The sequence below is a fragment of the Rana temporaria genome, chromosome 5, assembly GCF_905171775.1.
Source record: "Rana temporaria chromosome 5, aRanTem1.1, whole genome shotgun sequence".
In the NCBI taxonomy this organism is placed as follows: Eukaryota; Metazoa; Chordata; class Amphibia; order Anura; family Ranidae; genus Rana; species Rana temporaria.
The window spans coordinates 120,024,157-120,038,838 of record NC_053493.1 but is presented as its reverse complement, the minus strand read 5'-3'; the positions used below and the strand labels follow the sequence as shown (position 1 = coordinate 120,038,838).

At 44.5% G+C, this 14,682-nt stretch overlaps 1 protein-coding gene across 1 annotated transcript in view; it reads right to left on the bottom strand.

Moving 5' to 3' along the window:
• TOPAZ1 (testis and ovary specific PAZ domain containing 1) overlaps window positions 1–10,471 on the bottom strand; it is a 265,848-nt gene extending 255,377 nt beyond the window's left edge. Inside the window, exon 1 of the mRNA XM_040354381.1 lies at window positions 6,638–10,471. Within this exon, the coding sequence (XP_040210315.1) occupies window positions 6,638–10,037 (3,400 nt within the window). The 5' untranslated portion in view covers window positions 10,038–10,471. The remainder of the gene's footprint in view (window positions 1–6,637) is intronic.
• Between the last annotated feature and the right edge of the window lie 4,211 nt (window positions 10,472–14,682).

Here is a 14,682-nt window from a genome sequence, read left to right as displayed (position 1 = left end):
AGGTTTTTTTGTTTTTTTTTTACCACATAACATTCAAGGTTTTTGTTTTTTTTTTACCACATAACATTCAGTTTTTTTTACCCACATAACATTCAGGGTTTTTTTTTTTTTTTTCATATAACATTCAATTTTTTTTTTTAGCACATTCACCTCATAACATTGCACTGGCAAAATGCGATCTCACCGCTGCTGTGCCGCTCTCCTCAGTCTCCTCAGAGTGACTGACGACTCCACCCCCTCTCCCCTCCCTCTCCCTCCGGAGCAGGGAGCTTCAGCAAGTAGCCGCTCGCGGACTACAGCTCCCATGAGCATTAGCGGCGGCCGTCTCAATGACGTCACCTGACGTCTGACTCTGATTCAGCGCCGTGGGCGGCCAGTGTTTAGGAATCCGATACACAGAGCTTCCCAGTGGGGCCCCGAGTCAATCCGGGGGCCCTAGGCAGCTTGCGTAGTCTGCGTATAGGGCGGATCGGCCCTGCCACCACCACCCAAAGAAAAGCATGAGGGAAAACTAGGCGATACATGGAATGAGGGGGTGGTTCTATTACAACATCTTTCATTAAATAATTAAAGCTGAACTGCAGGCATTATCTGTATAGAATACCAACAAAGCTCCAGCTTAAAGCAATGCAAGTATACATATTTGATACCTGAGGGACCACTCAGTGCTACTACACTGATAGCCACAATCTTCCGAGTCAAGTCCCAAGTAGTTTTGCCTCTGCACACCTACTACAAGGGGTCCCCTCGCTCAGCACTGCCCCCATTTACAGATTCACTTTGTATTTTTATCAACAAAAACACGTTGTTCTCTGATTGGACAGGGTGGAAGTCATGATGTCACAAACCCCCCCCCCCCCATCCACAAAAAAAAGGCATTCTGTGTACCGCCTAGTGCTGAGAAAGCAACCGCCTATGGTGTCAGTGTGCAGATGGGAAGCCACTCGGCATAGGAGCTAAAAGATTGCGGCCATCAACGTAGTAGCACTTACTACTACAGCAACGGTCACCTTCCCCAGCATCCCATCAGGAATGAAATATGCACACTCACATTGGTCCTGGCTGGACTAGTCTAGTCCACCCCCCAAATCTATGTAATACTTTGGTATTACCAAATAAACAGGCTCATAGAGGAGATGTAAAAATTGCTCTGGTCCATAAAAGGTATACAAGTACACAAGCTGACGTGCTTCAAGTCCTGACGCAGTGCTAATAAGGAACATGCCGATAGGAGAAAAAAAACTGACAGAGAGATGAGCTCATCCGTCTACTACTCGTCTTTTCACTGTCCAGTCACAGGCTGGAGAAGGCACAAGACTTGTAAACGTTACTAAAGCGCTTGCCAACCGTATACTGTACATATAGGACGACAAGGTGGCTCTCCTGTGCAGAATCACGTACCTGTACGTGATCCTGCACTTTGGGGTCTTGGGCGCACACGAATGCCGACATGCTCCCGCTACAATTGGACACAGCGGGAGCCAATCAGCAGGACCCAACGATCGTTCAGGAGAGAAGCAGAACAGTGGTCTGCCTATGTAAACAAGGCACATCTCTGTTCTTAGAAGAAAAGGTAGTGATCCTGTTTCTGGAAAGCAGGAACATGGATCTCTGCCTTCCTATAATATAAAAACCTCCCCCACAGTTAGTAAGCACTCCCTAGGCACACATTTAACCCTTTGAATGTCCCTGATGTTAACCCCTTCCTTTCCAGTGTCATTAGTACAGGGACAGTGCATATTTTTTTTAGCCCTGATCACTGTATTAGTGTCACTGGTCCCCCAAAAGTGACAAAAGTGTCACTTAGTGTCCGCTGCAATGTCGCAGTCCTGCTATAAGTCACTGATCACCACCATTACTAGTAACAAAAATATAATAAATATATATAATATACAGTCAAAAAATATTCCATAAAATATATCCCATAGTTTGTAGACGCTATAACTTGTGCAAACCAAACAATATTCGCTTATTGGGTATTTTTTTTTTACCAAAAATATGTAGCAGAAAACATATTGGCCTAAATTGATGAAGAAATTTGATTTTTTACATTTTTTTTATTGGATATGTTTTATAGCAGAAATTAAAAAATATTTTTTTTTCAAAATTGTCTGTCTTTTTTAGAGCGCAAAAAATAAAAAAAACGCAGAGGTGATCAAATACCACCAAAAGAAAGATCAATTTGTGGGGAAAAAAGGTCAAACATTTTATTTGGGTGCAGTGTCTGGCAATGAAGGGGGCGGGCGGAAACCTTCCAGAATGGAAGTGGTTAAAAGTGTAAATTCACCTTAAAGTGGCTGTAAACCCACTTTTTGTACTTTTACCTACAGGTAAGCCTATAACAAGGCTTACCTGTAGGTAAGGAGAATATCTCCTAAACCTGCACGGTTTAGGAGATATTCCCCTCGCAATGCGCCGCTGCGCATGAGCAGGGGGGGATCTACGGCAAAAGGACCGGCAGCCGCCGGACCTTGCCGAGTTTTAAATCTCCCGCGCGCACGCACAGGAGTGACGTCATCGCCGCTCCAGCCAATCACAGTGCTGGAGCGGCGATACCCGGAAGACACGCCGAGGCAAGATGAAATCTCGCTCGGTGTGAACCAGGTAAGTGACTACACACCTCGTTCCGAGGTAAGTATTTCATAATGAGCTAATATGCGGTGCATATTAGCTCATTATGACTTTTCCCTTACAGGAGGAAAAAAAAAATATATATTTCATGTGGGTTTACAACCGCTTTAACAGAAAATCTGTAAGGAGACCTTAGAATGGATCTAACCCCCAAAGTCTTACTGTACCTGAGTCCCGGGGATTTGAAATCCTCGCGGCTTGCTCTCCTTACAGCTCTGACCAGACGGGCTAGACGGATGGTCAGCTGCATCCACGTGACAATTAGAATGACTCTTTTCCGTACACGCTGAGAGGCATTGATAATGGAGTAAGCAGCAGTGATTTTAAATCCCCGGACTAGTGAAGCAGCTTGCCGGTGTCTGACTGCAGGACTCTGGTACAGCTGGACTGGGGGGGGGGGGGGGGGGGGGGGCAAAGATTTTTTTGTAAAGGTGAACTTACACTTTAACTACTACAGCAGAGAAAAGGTTCAAGTTTTCTGCACTACCAAACAGACATATGCTGTATGAGGGGACTCTTTAAATCTAAGGACTAAAAAGTAAACAAAAATCTTTTGGCAGGTAAATAGCTCCCAAAGATGAATTTAATTTGTCTGTTTTCCTCAAATTCAGCTTGGGGGACTTGGATAGAAGGTGCTTGACATAAGAAAGAAACTCACGTCAATAGTGGTAAAAATAGGTATCATTTTTTCAATAGGTCCACGGGCTAAATACGCTTGTTTCATTTTGATCCATTTCGCTGCTCTCAGATCAAGGGCCCTCATTGGTCTAGGCACTCACAGAGCCTAGGTAAGGGATGATAAAATTCAATTGGATAAGAGCCATAGGAAAGCTTTACAGATGAAATACAATGTGGCATGTGCCTCCATAGTCAGCATAGTATTTGTTATTAGAAAGCTTTGGACAGCTGCCATGCCAATCTGGGGAGAGGGTAGTATTAGATGCACTAGCAAATCTGACTGACAAATAAGAACTTAAAGGAAAAAAAAAATGTTGTTTAAAATAACAAACATGTTTTACTTACCTCCGCTGTGCAGTTCGTTTTGCACAGAGTGGCCCCGATCCACGTCTTCTGGGGTCCCTCGGCGGCCGTCTCTGGTCCTCCCCACACCAACTACACACGTTCATGCGAGAGAGCTCGCATTGTGTGTAGTCCTTGCGGGCGCGCTCCTGTGATACAGCGAGCAGCCATAGCCGCTCACTGCATCACTCGGCCCCACCCCTCGGCGCACCGCGTCAATGGATGTGATTGACAGCAGCGCCAGCCAATAGCTGCGCTGCTTTCAATCCATCCGCTCTAGCCAATCAGCAGCCAAGCTGAGCGGCGAAGAGGATCTCAGGACCGAGCGCAGGACTTTCGAGGGGTCAGGTAAGTATAACGGGAGGCCGGTATACTCTGAAGTTTTTTCACCTTAATGCATAGAATGCATTAAGGTGAAAAAAAAACTTTCCTTTACAACTCCTTTAACTCGTTAACAGCAAAAGTTTTTTTTCCTTCTGGGATGAAAACGTTTTACATGAATTCACCCCGCAGGTAAATGTTTTGTGTCAACCCTGTCACTTTTGTCAGACAGCTTGGTCTGTTAAGGCAATTTTTTATTCTTTGCCAATAGACAGTCTCTTTATTGTCTGTTCACAATCCTTTGCAGATTCATGCACAGCTCCGTTTCCATATCAGGCACAGTGCCAGTTTGAATAACTCCCCACACGTGTGCGGAAGTGATGTCATCCCAACGCCAGCCAATCAAGGCTGAAAATCTGGGGACCATTGGAACTAAGCAAAGTATTGCTGCCCTTAGTTATGCTTGAGACCAAATTCACACTGGACATGTCAAATCGCCGGCAAAGGCACCATCCAAAAATCGGTGCGACGTGGACTTTGCAGCGCCGCACCGATTCCCAAAAGTAGTTCCTATACTACTTTTGGTGACTTCGGCAGCGATTTCAATAGACATATGTGAATAAACTTGCACAGATGTCTGTCAGATCGCTCCCGAACTTAGACTACATTGCCGGTTTAAAATCGTGCAATGAACTTGCACGATTTCAAACCCACCCTCAATGTGAACCTCAGCTTAAAGAGGAAGTAAACACACAAAAAAAAAAAAAAAAACACACCACCTGCAAGACAAAGGCATAATGAGCTAGTACGCATAGCATACTAGCTCATTATGTAATACTCACCTCCGATCGAAGCCCCTGCAGCCGTCCTCGTACACCGTTTGGGAGGCCAACATCTTTCCCGGGTTTAACTTCCGGGTATGGCGGCACGGCCTCCTTTAGGAACGGCTAAAGTGCGCCGTAGACATCGGCGCCCATGATTTTTGTAATTATCTCCTAAACCATGGAGGTTTATTAGATATTTCAAGCACCTACAGGTAAGCCTTAATCTAGGCTTACATGTAGGTAAAAGTGGTTGTAAAGGGTTTACAACCACTTTAAAGCAACACTAAAGGCACTTTTTTTTTTTTTAAATAACAAACTTGTTATACTTGCCTCCACTGTGCAGCCCGTTTTGCACAGAGTGTCCCCGAATCCGGTCTTCTGGGGTCCCTCGGCGGCTGTCTCGGCTCCTCCTCGCAAAAGCTTTCCACCTTCATGCGAGCGAGCTCGCATGGTGGAAAGCTTTTGCGAGCGTGCTCCCGTGATACAGCGGCGGGCATAGCCGCCGACTGTATCACTCTGCACCGCCCCCCCCTGTGATTGACAGCAGTGCCAGCCAATGGCTGCGCTGCTATCAATCCGTCCAGCCTAGCCAATCAACGGCCAGGTTGGGAACCGAAGAGGATCACGTGGACGCACGCGGGACTTTCGAGGGGTCAGGTAAGTAAAACGGGGGTTCGGGGGGGGGCCAGATGTTTTTTCACCTTAATGCATAGGATGCATTAAGGTGAAAAAACATTTACCTTTACAACCCCTTTAAGGGAAGTTGAAAAATAACAGACTTAAGCCAGTCATACATGGATTGATGCCAGCTCAGCAGGGACCAGCGGAATTTTAGTTCATGTATGGGCAGGATTGTTGTGCAGAAGTAGGTCGGTAGATCCATTGACCAGCCTGTCGGAACAATGAGTGCCACAGGCTATAGCCAGCAGCGCTGATCAGTTTATCCTGACTGAGGAAAATCTCCCCGCTATCAGAAAACAATGCCTCAGCGGGAGTGATTTCCCAACATCAACATCAAATTTAAGGATGGAGGAATAAAGTTTTTTTTTTTCCATTCAACCAGCTAGTTGAAAGAAAAAAAATAATAATTACGTTTAGGTTGCCTTTTACAGGCCAAAAAGGAAATAAAAAGCATAAAATGCATCCACCACGTTTAAAGCGGAGTTTCTTCCTAAAACATTTTTCTACCTTTACATTGTGCTCACTTGCAACAATGACAGTATGCGTTTTTTTTTTTTTTTTTCGCTGTACATACCTTCGTACAGCTATTTTCCCCCCACGGCTTCCGGGTAGTGAATCACGCGGGAGTGGGCGTTCCTATCCAGCAGGTGATTGACATGATGACAAAAACTACGTCCCCCCAGTCGCAATAAGGAGCGTCACGAGATGCCGAAAGAAGTTCGGCTTCTTACGGCAACTCGTGACGCTCCTTATGCGACGGGGGGAGGTAGTTTTTGTCATCACGTCAATCACCTGCTGGATAGGAACGCCCACTCCCGCGGGAGGCACTACCCGGAAGCCGGGGAAGAAAATAGCTGTACGAGGTATGTACAGCAAAAAAAACAGCATACTGTCATTGTCGAGAGCCAGCTCAATGTAATGTTAGAAAATAGTTTTTAGGATGAACCTCCACTTTAAGATTTGATAAGCTGCAATATTATATATAGTCACGTAAAAAATAAAATTTTTAATTGGAACGTCCTGCCCTTCTAATCTTAGTTTCTAGAAGCTGATTTGCACTTTTATTCCATTGGCATGACAAGGATATTACCGATGTATGTGAAATCTTACTTATTCAAAGAAACATTCTAAAATTTGCCTTTTTCCTTTACAAATCAAACCTTTTACTCGATGGCAAGGCATCCCTTTTAAATTCTCCAATTTCTTCTTGTTCAGGAATCGTGCTGTTCTTCCTCTCTTTCTCACATGTTCTTTCTTATCACTGCTGTCCTCTAACACCCGCTCTTGTATGATGGTGCCATCAACAGAATCATTGACAGCAACCAGTCTTTTCCCCATTTTAACCAGCGCACGTCTCTTCACTGCTGTCCTGGTTTTGTTTTCTGTTCTTCTTCTCTTTGCCTCTGGATCCTCGCTGTCATTATTACAACCTAGCACCTTTCCTTGCACACTCATCCCAGTACAAAGTGCATCCTGCTCATTTGCCCTCTCACACATTCCACATTTATGCCACTTCCTCCTGGTCAACCTAACTGGTAGTTTGTCCATCTTGTTTTTCTCACGTTCCTTCCTGCCATTAGAAAAACCTATCGCCCAACGTTGATTTATTTTCCCAGTAGGAACCACATCACCAACAGCTTTCTTTTTCATAACCTCAGATTTCAGCACTTTACATTTCTCAAGGGACATACTGTTCAGTGTTACTGCTTTTCTTCCTCTCACCTTTCTCTCTGGTTGCCTCTCAAAATTAGAACAAGCTGCCTCCTGCCCTGATAGAGTAGGAAGAGTATGACCAAGCACAGACAGTGTTTTTCTATTAAGCATCCCTGGTTTTCTCCCCCTCTTCTCCGATTTATTTTCAACACTACTACCCCCAGTCTTCTGCATTGATAAAGTAGGAAGAGTATCACTTTGCTCCACCAGCTTCTCTAGTGTCTTCCAGTTCAGTGTTCCTGGTCGTCTTCCTCTCGTTTTTGGTAATTGCATCCCATTGCTTCCATTTCCTACGTCCTGCTTAGTCAACTTCTCTTGTGTCCTATTCAAAGTGCTTGGTTTTCTCTTCTTTTTTTCTGGTTTATTAATACTACTACTCCCGGTATTCTGCATCGATGCAGTAGGAAGAGTATCGCTATGTGTCTTCAGCTTCACCAGTGTCTTCCCATTATGGATTCCTGGTCTTCTTCCTCTCGGTTTAGGTAATTGCGCCTCATCTCTCTTAGGCTCTACCTCCTCCTCAGTCGGCTTCTCTGGCATCTTTCTTTTCAGCGTCCCTGGTTTTCGCTCCTTCTCCGATTTATTTTCAATGCTACTACTACTCCCGGTCTTCTGCATTGATACAGTTGAAAGAGTATCACCATGTGTCTTCAGCTTCACCGATGTCTTTCTATTCCGTGTTTCTGGTCTTCTTCCTTTCAGTTTAGGTAATTGCATCCCATCTCTTCTAGGCTCTACCTCCTGCACAGCCAGCTTCTCTGGCATCTTTTTATTTGGCATAGCTGGTTTTCGCCCTCTCTTTTTCTCTGGTTTATTTTCAATACTACTACTCCCGGTCTTCTGCATTGATACAGTAGGAAGAGTATCACTATGTGTCTTCAGCTTCACCAGTGTCTTCCTATTAAGCGTTCCTGGTCTTCTTCCTCTCAGTTTAGGTAATTGCACCTCATCTCTCTTAGGCTCTACCTCCTCCTTAGTCAGCTTCTCTGGCATCTTTCTTTTCAGCGTCCCTGGTTTTCGCTCCTTCTCCGATTTATTTTCAATGCTACTACTACTCCCGGTCTTCTGCATTAATACAGTTGAAAGAGTATCACCATGTGTCTTCAGCTTCACCGGTGTCTTTCTATTCCGTGTTTCTGGTCTTCTTCCTTTCAGTTTAGGTAATTGCATCCCATCTCTTCTAGGCTCTACCTCCTGCACAGCCAGCTTCTCTGGCATCTTTTTATTTGGCATAGCTGGTTTTCGCCCTCTCTTTTTCTCTGGTTTATTTTCAATACTACTACTCTCAGTCTTCTGCATTGATACAGTAGGAAGAGTATCACTATGTGTCTTCAGCTTCACCAGTGTCTTCCCACTATGGGTTCCTGGTCTTCTTTTACTCGGTTTAGGTAATTGCACCTCATCTCTCTTAGGCTCTACCTCCTGCTCAGTCGGCTTCTCTGGCATCTTTCTTTTCAGCGTCCCTGGTTTTCGCTCCTTCTCCGATTTATTTTCAATGCTACTAATACTCCCGGTCTTCTGCTTTGATACAGTTGAAAGAGTATCACCATGTGTCTTCAGGTTCACCAGTGTCTTTCTATTCCGTGTTTCTGGTCTTCTGCCTTTCAGTTTAGGTAATTGCATACCATCTCTCCTAGGCTCTACCTCATGCGCAGCCAGCTTCTCTGGCATCTTTTTATTTGGCATAGCTGGTTTTCGCCCTCTCTTTTTCTCTGGTTTATTTTCAATAGTACTACTCCCGGTCTTCTGCATTGATACAGTAGGAAGAGTATCACTATGTGTCTTCAGCTTCATCAGGGTCTTCCTATTATGGGTTCCTGGTCTTCTTCCTCTCAGTTTAGGTAATTGCACCTCATCTCTCTTAGGCTCTACCTCCTGCTCAGTCGGCTTCTCTGGCATCTTTTTTTTCAGCGTCCCTGGTTTTCGCTCCTTCTCAGATTTTTCAATGCTACTACTACTCCCGGTCTTCTGCATTGATACAGTAGAAAGAGTATCACTATGTGCCTCCAGCTTCACCTCTGTCTTTCTATTATCTGTTTTTGGTCTTCTTCCTTTCAGTTTAGGTAATTGCATCCCATCTCTTCTAGGCTCTACCTCCTGTGCAGCCAGCTTCTCTGGCATCTTTTTATTTGGCATAGCTGGTTTTCGCCCTCTCTTTTTCTCTGGTTTATGTTCAATACTACTACTCCCGGTCTTCTGCATTGATACAGTAGGAAGAGTATCACCATTTGCCTCCAGCTTCCCAGACGTCTTTCTGTTCAGTGTTTCTGGTCTTTCTCTTGATTTAGGTAACTGCATTCCATCTCTCTTCCTTTTGTATTGCACTGGTTTGCAAGAACCAGTGGGCTTCACATTTCCACTTAGAACCGCTGGGTCAGAAACCTTCTGCTTTCTAGGTCTGAGAGAAACCCTTCTTGTTTCTTTTTTCTGGCTATCATCTATCCTAGTGTCCTCACATCGCTGAGTGCAATAAATATGCGCCCTTTGCACTGAGTTTTGCTCACTACCTGACGTATGGATTGATTGATCTAAAATCCTTGCCTTTCTTACTTTTTTTTCTCCTTGCCCACATTTTTTGTCACTCCCACTGCTTACCAAACATGCAATACATTTTCTTTGATTTCCCTCTCTTACTTTTGGTACACTTTCCACAAGCTTGGACGTACCGATTTGTCTCTTAGCCTCTCCATTAGCTTTGCTCAAGCTACCCGACTCCCCCCCGCTTATCTGTTCAAGCAATGGCAGTGTACATTTTTTCTTTTGCACACAAGCACCACTAGCATGCAAGTCTGGTATATCATTGGATGCAAGGCCCTTTCTTGGTATTCTTATGCGTAAGCGCATCATTAGCCAATGAATGAACGGTAAGTAAATAAATCAATTTGTGAAAAAAACACTGTTTAACAAAATCTAACAATAAGTTTTATAAATCTTAGTTTAAAACTGCTTTTAAAAAAAAAAAAAACATTCTGGCACTTTTGAAAAGATTTAAATATTGTATACAACAGGCATAGCACACACACACAGTCTGTAAAATCTGCCAGGCTAAGATCTCAAGATAAAATCTAAAATGCTCCCACCAGGCTCTCAGTTGTAGAAAACCAAAATGCATGCACGTGGTCCATCAGTCTACACTACGCCATGTGCAGCGACTGCAGATGACCAGCGTGCTGTCATGCAAGTCCGGGACACAAGACACGTGTTTGCTGGGATCGGCTCCCTGCTATCTGCACACAATCAGCATCCAGTCTTCACACTCCGCTGTCAGCCATTGCCTGAGATTACACACACACAGCCAGCCCGGCCTCACTCACCACCCCCACCACCAATGTGACACCACCGCGCCGCTGTCACCTCGCACAGGGGACGGGGACAGCAAAAAAAAACACCCACATGTAGCGCCTCCGGAACTGACGTCTCCTCTGGTGCCCGGCAGGGGACTGGACCAGTCACGTGCTCCGCATCACTTCCTGTCCTGCATAACCTGGGAAAATTATAAAAGCGACAGTGCCCAATAATAAAGAGGTGCTCTAGTGAGAGTAAACATGGCCGGTACATTATTAAACACTCCCATATTATAGTGTCATTCACTTAGGGTACAGAGCAGCCTGTGGTCAAGGTTGGCTGCAGTAGGGACAGTACTGTACAAAAACAAATTCTGTATATTGAGGGCTCCGTCTGGGCCGGTTCACACTAGAACGAGTGCGGTCCTTCGTCTTCCGGTTTTGAATACGCACTGGAACATGCAAAAAGTAAAGCAACATCACTTTTGCAAATTGTACTGTGGTGTGTGGCTTGGTGCTGCATTTGCAAGCTGCGCCTGTAATGCCATTAACAATGAATTGGCACTGTTGCCCAGTGTAGGGTTGCTACCTCATGTTTTTAAAGCTGAACACCTATGAATTATACAGGTTCTGAGGACAATTTCATGCAAAAAATACCACTTAAGGACCGGACCAATACGCAGCTAAATGACCCAAGGGGTTTTTACAATTCGGCACTGCGTCGCTTTAACAGACAATTGCGCGGTCGTGCGACGTGGCTCCCAAACAAAATTGGCGTCCTTTTTTCCCCACAAATAGAGCTTTCTTTTGGTGGTATTTGATCACCTCTGCGGTTTTTATTTTTTGCGCTATAAACAAAAATAGAGTGACAATTTTGAAAAAAAATCAATATTTTTTACTTTTTGCTATAATAAATATCCCCCAAAAACATATCTAAAAAACATTTTTTTCCTCAGTTTAGGCCGATACGTATTCGTTTACCTATTTTTGTTAAAAAAAATCGCAATAAGCGTTTATCGATTGGTTTGCGCAAAATTTATAGCGTTTACAAAATAGGGGATAGTTTTATTGCATTTTTATAAAAAAAATATTTTTTACTACTAATGGCGGCATTCAGCGATTTTTTTCGTGACTGCGACATTATGGCAGACACTTTGGACAATTTTGACACATTTTGTGTGTGTTTACAACTTTAGGGGGGTGTGGCTGTAGGACTGACGTCATCGATCGAGTCTCCCTTATATAAGGGATCACTCGATCGATACGCCCCCACAGTGAAGCACGGGGAAGCCGTGTTTACATACGGCTTTCCCCGTTCTTCAGCTCCGGGGAGCGATTATAAACGAATAGCCGCGCCGTCGTCCTGGATCGCTCCCCGAGGGAACCCGACCGCCGCAAGTACCGGGGGGGTCCCGATCGGACCCCCGACCCACGTCTAGGCAGGCACGTACAGGTACGTTGATGTGCCTGTCCGTGCCATTCTGCCGACGTATATGTACATGAGGCGGTCGGGAAGTGGTTAAGGACCGAGGCTCTTTCTGAGATTTGGGGTTTACAAGTTAAAGGGGTTTTCCCCCTTTTTTTTAAGTTTATTAAAAGTCAGCAGCTACAAAAAGTGTAGCTGCTGGCTTTTAATAAACAGACACTTACCTGCTCCACGGCTCCGGCGTCTTCATTCTTAGTGTGGGCACCCATCAGTGACAGCTTTCGGCTTCACGGCCGGGCACCCACTGCGCATGCGCGAGCGGCAGTGCGCATGCGCGAGCGGCGCCGTCCGATTGGACATGCGCTCCCTACAGGGAGGGGCTGTGAAAAGGCGATTAAGCTAATCGCCTTTCCATCCCCTCGGCGGAAGGAGGAAGTGGGACAGGAAGTCCCCTTCTCCTGAAGTCCCCACTCCCCCCCCAAAAAAATTACATGCCAAATATGGCATGTAAGGGGGCGAGGAGTGGGTTAAGCGGAAGTTCCATTTTTAGGTGGAACTCCACTTTAAAAACAAGTTATTTTCTATCAAAAAAACCTAGAACCCCCAAACATTATATATATTTTTTTCTAACACCCTAGAGATTAAAATGGGGTTGTTGCAATACTTTTTGTCACACCGTATTTGTGCAGCGGTCTTAAAAAGCGCACTTTTTTTGGAAAACAAATCACTTTTTTTAATTAAAAAATAAGACAACAGTAAAGTTAGCCCTTTTTTTTTTAGATTGTTAAATTAATGTTACGCCAAGTAAATTAAGACCCAAAATGTCACGCTTCAAAGTTGCCCCCGCTCGTGGAATGGTGACAAACTTTTACCCATAAAAATCTCCATAGGCGACATTTAAAAAAAAATCTACAGGTTGCATGTTTTGAATTACAGAGGAGGTCTTCTATGGCTAGAATTATTGCTCTTGCAGCGATACCTCACATGTGTGGTTTGAACATCGTTTTCATATGTGGGTCGCTGCTCACATATTCCGTTCGCTTCTGCGCGTGAGCTCATCGGGATGGGGTGCTTTAAAATATGTTTTATTTTTTCTCTTATTTATTTTACTTTATTTTATTTGGACACTGTTTTTTGGGTCACTTTTATTCCCATTACAAGGAATGTAAACATCCCTTGTAATAGAAAAAAGCATGACAGGTCCCTTTTAAATATGAGATCTGGGCTCAAAAATACCTCAAATCTCCTATTTGGACTAAAGTACAATAATAAAAAATAAAATAAAAAATGTCATTCTAAAAAAGTCCCCACGTTTTGACATTGCTTCCGCCCTGCAGTGATATGGAGACGAGTGGGGGCCATTTTCCCCTTGTCACCATCTTCCCCTTGTCACCATACACAGCAAGGGGACAGACATGATTGCCTCCTCCTCCGGTAAGCGGCAGAGGGCACAGAGAGCGGCGGGAGGGGAGGCTCTCATCGTAGATAAAAGTGATCTTGCAGCGTATCCGCCACAGAGACCACTTTTATCTTTATAGATACCGGGGTTATGGTATCTAGCCGCTACCATAACAAAAGTATTTCTCTTCAAACAGCTGATGTATTCCTGCGGGGGGCGGTCCGTAAGGCCCCTTTCACACGGACGGACCATTCAGGTCCACCTGTCAGTTTTGACAGCGGACCTGAACGGCCGCTCCATGCATCTCTATAGAGCGTCGGATGTCAGCAGAGACATGTCCGCTGACATCCAACCCGATCCACTAAAAATAGACGTATGGGGATAAGTCCCCATCCGTCCATGGCGGATCGGATCGTTTTCATTAGATCGCTCCATAGGAAACAGCGGCGCCCGACAAGCCCCTCCCCGCTCAGTGAGCAGAGAGGAGCTTGTCATCCTTCGGCTCAGCGGAGACTCCGCCTAGTGTGAAAGGAGCCCAAATGGTAAAGGACCAGAAGATTTTCCCCCTTAATGACCAGGACATTTTTTATGATACGGCACTGCGTTGCTTTAACCACTTCCGGACCACCCTCCGTCATTATACAGCGGTACTTTGAAGAGTAAGGTGATCAGATTTTTTAAATGAAATCTGGGGACACATTTTTTTTTTACTAGCAATGGTGGCAATCAGCGACTTAAAGTGGGTCCACTGGTTGCCTAATCCTGGTGTGCCTTTCAGTTTTCTTCTCTCCTATCTCTCTCCCTCATCTCCCCCCGATCCCCCTAAATATTTTCTCCCCTTCTCTGGACTACACACAGTGATTCTCCCTGTACACCCGCAAGTTTTTTTACTTTTTAAGTGCATGTTCTCTCAGTGTATTATGTACTTCACCGATTTGTGATTGGTTTTGTTTTTTCAGGAATAAAACTTTCCTGTTAACAATGAATTGACATCTTAAATTGACTTAATTCGGATCCGTGCATCAGTCCCACACGGTTGTGCACTCGGGGAAGACTTGGAGATCCGCACAGCCATCCACCTGTCATTGATTTTAACAGGCTGGCTGAATGGAACTCCTGTGCGGGTAAACACAGACCTCTGCACGGGTGTACAGAACCGTGTACTCATGTAAAAGAGGCCTTAGTATGCCACATACAGTATCTTTTGCCTAAACACATAGCATGCTGCATTGATCTGAAGGATGTTTCATTTTTTTACACTTCAATAAAGTTAAAAGGAAAACATTTTTTTTAGCTGAAATTACTGTTTACAGGGTATAGAGACATAATAGTTAACTGATTACTTTTAAAAATGATTAAAAATAGATAAAAATCAATCATATA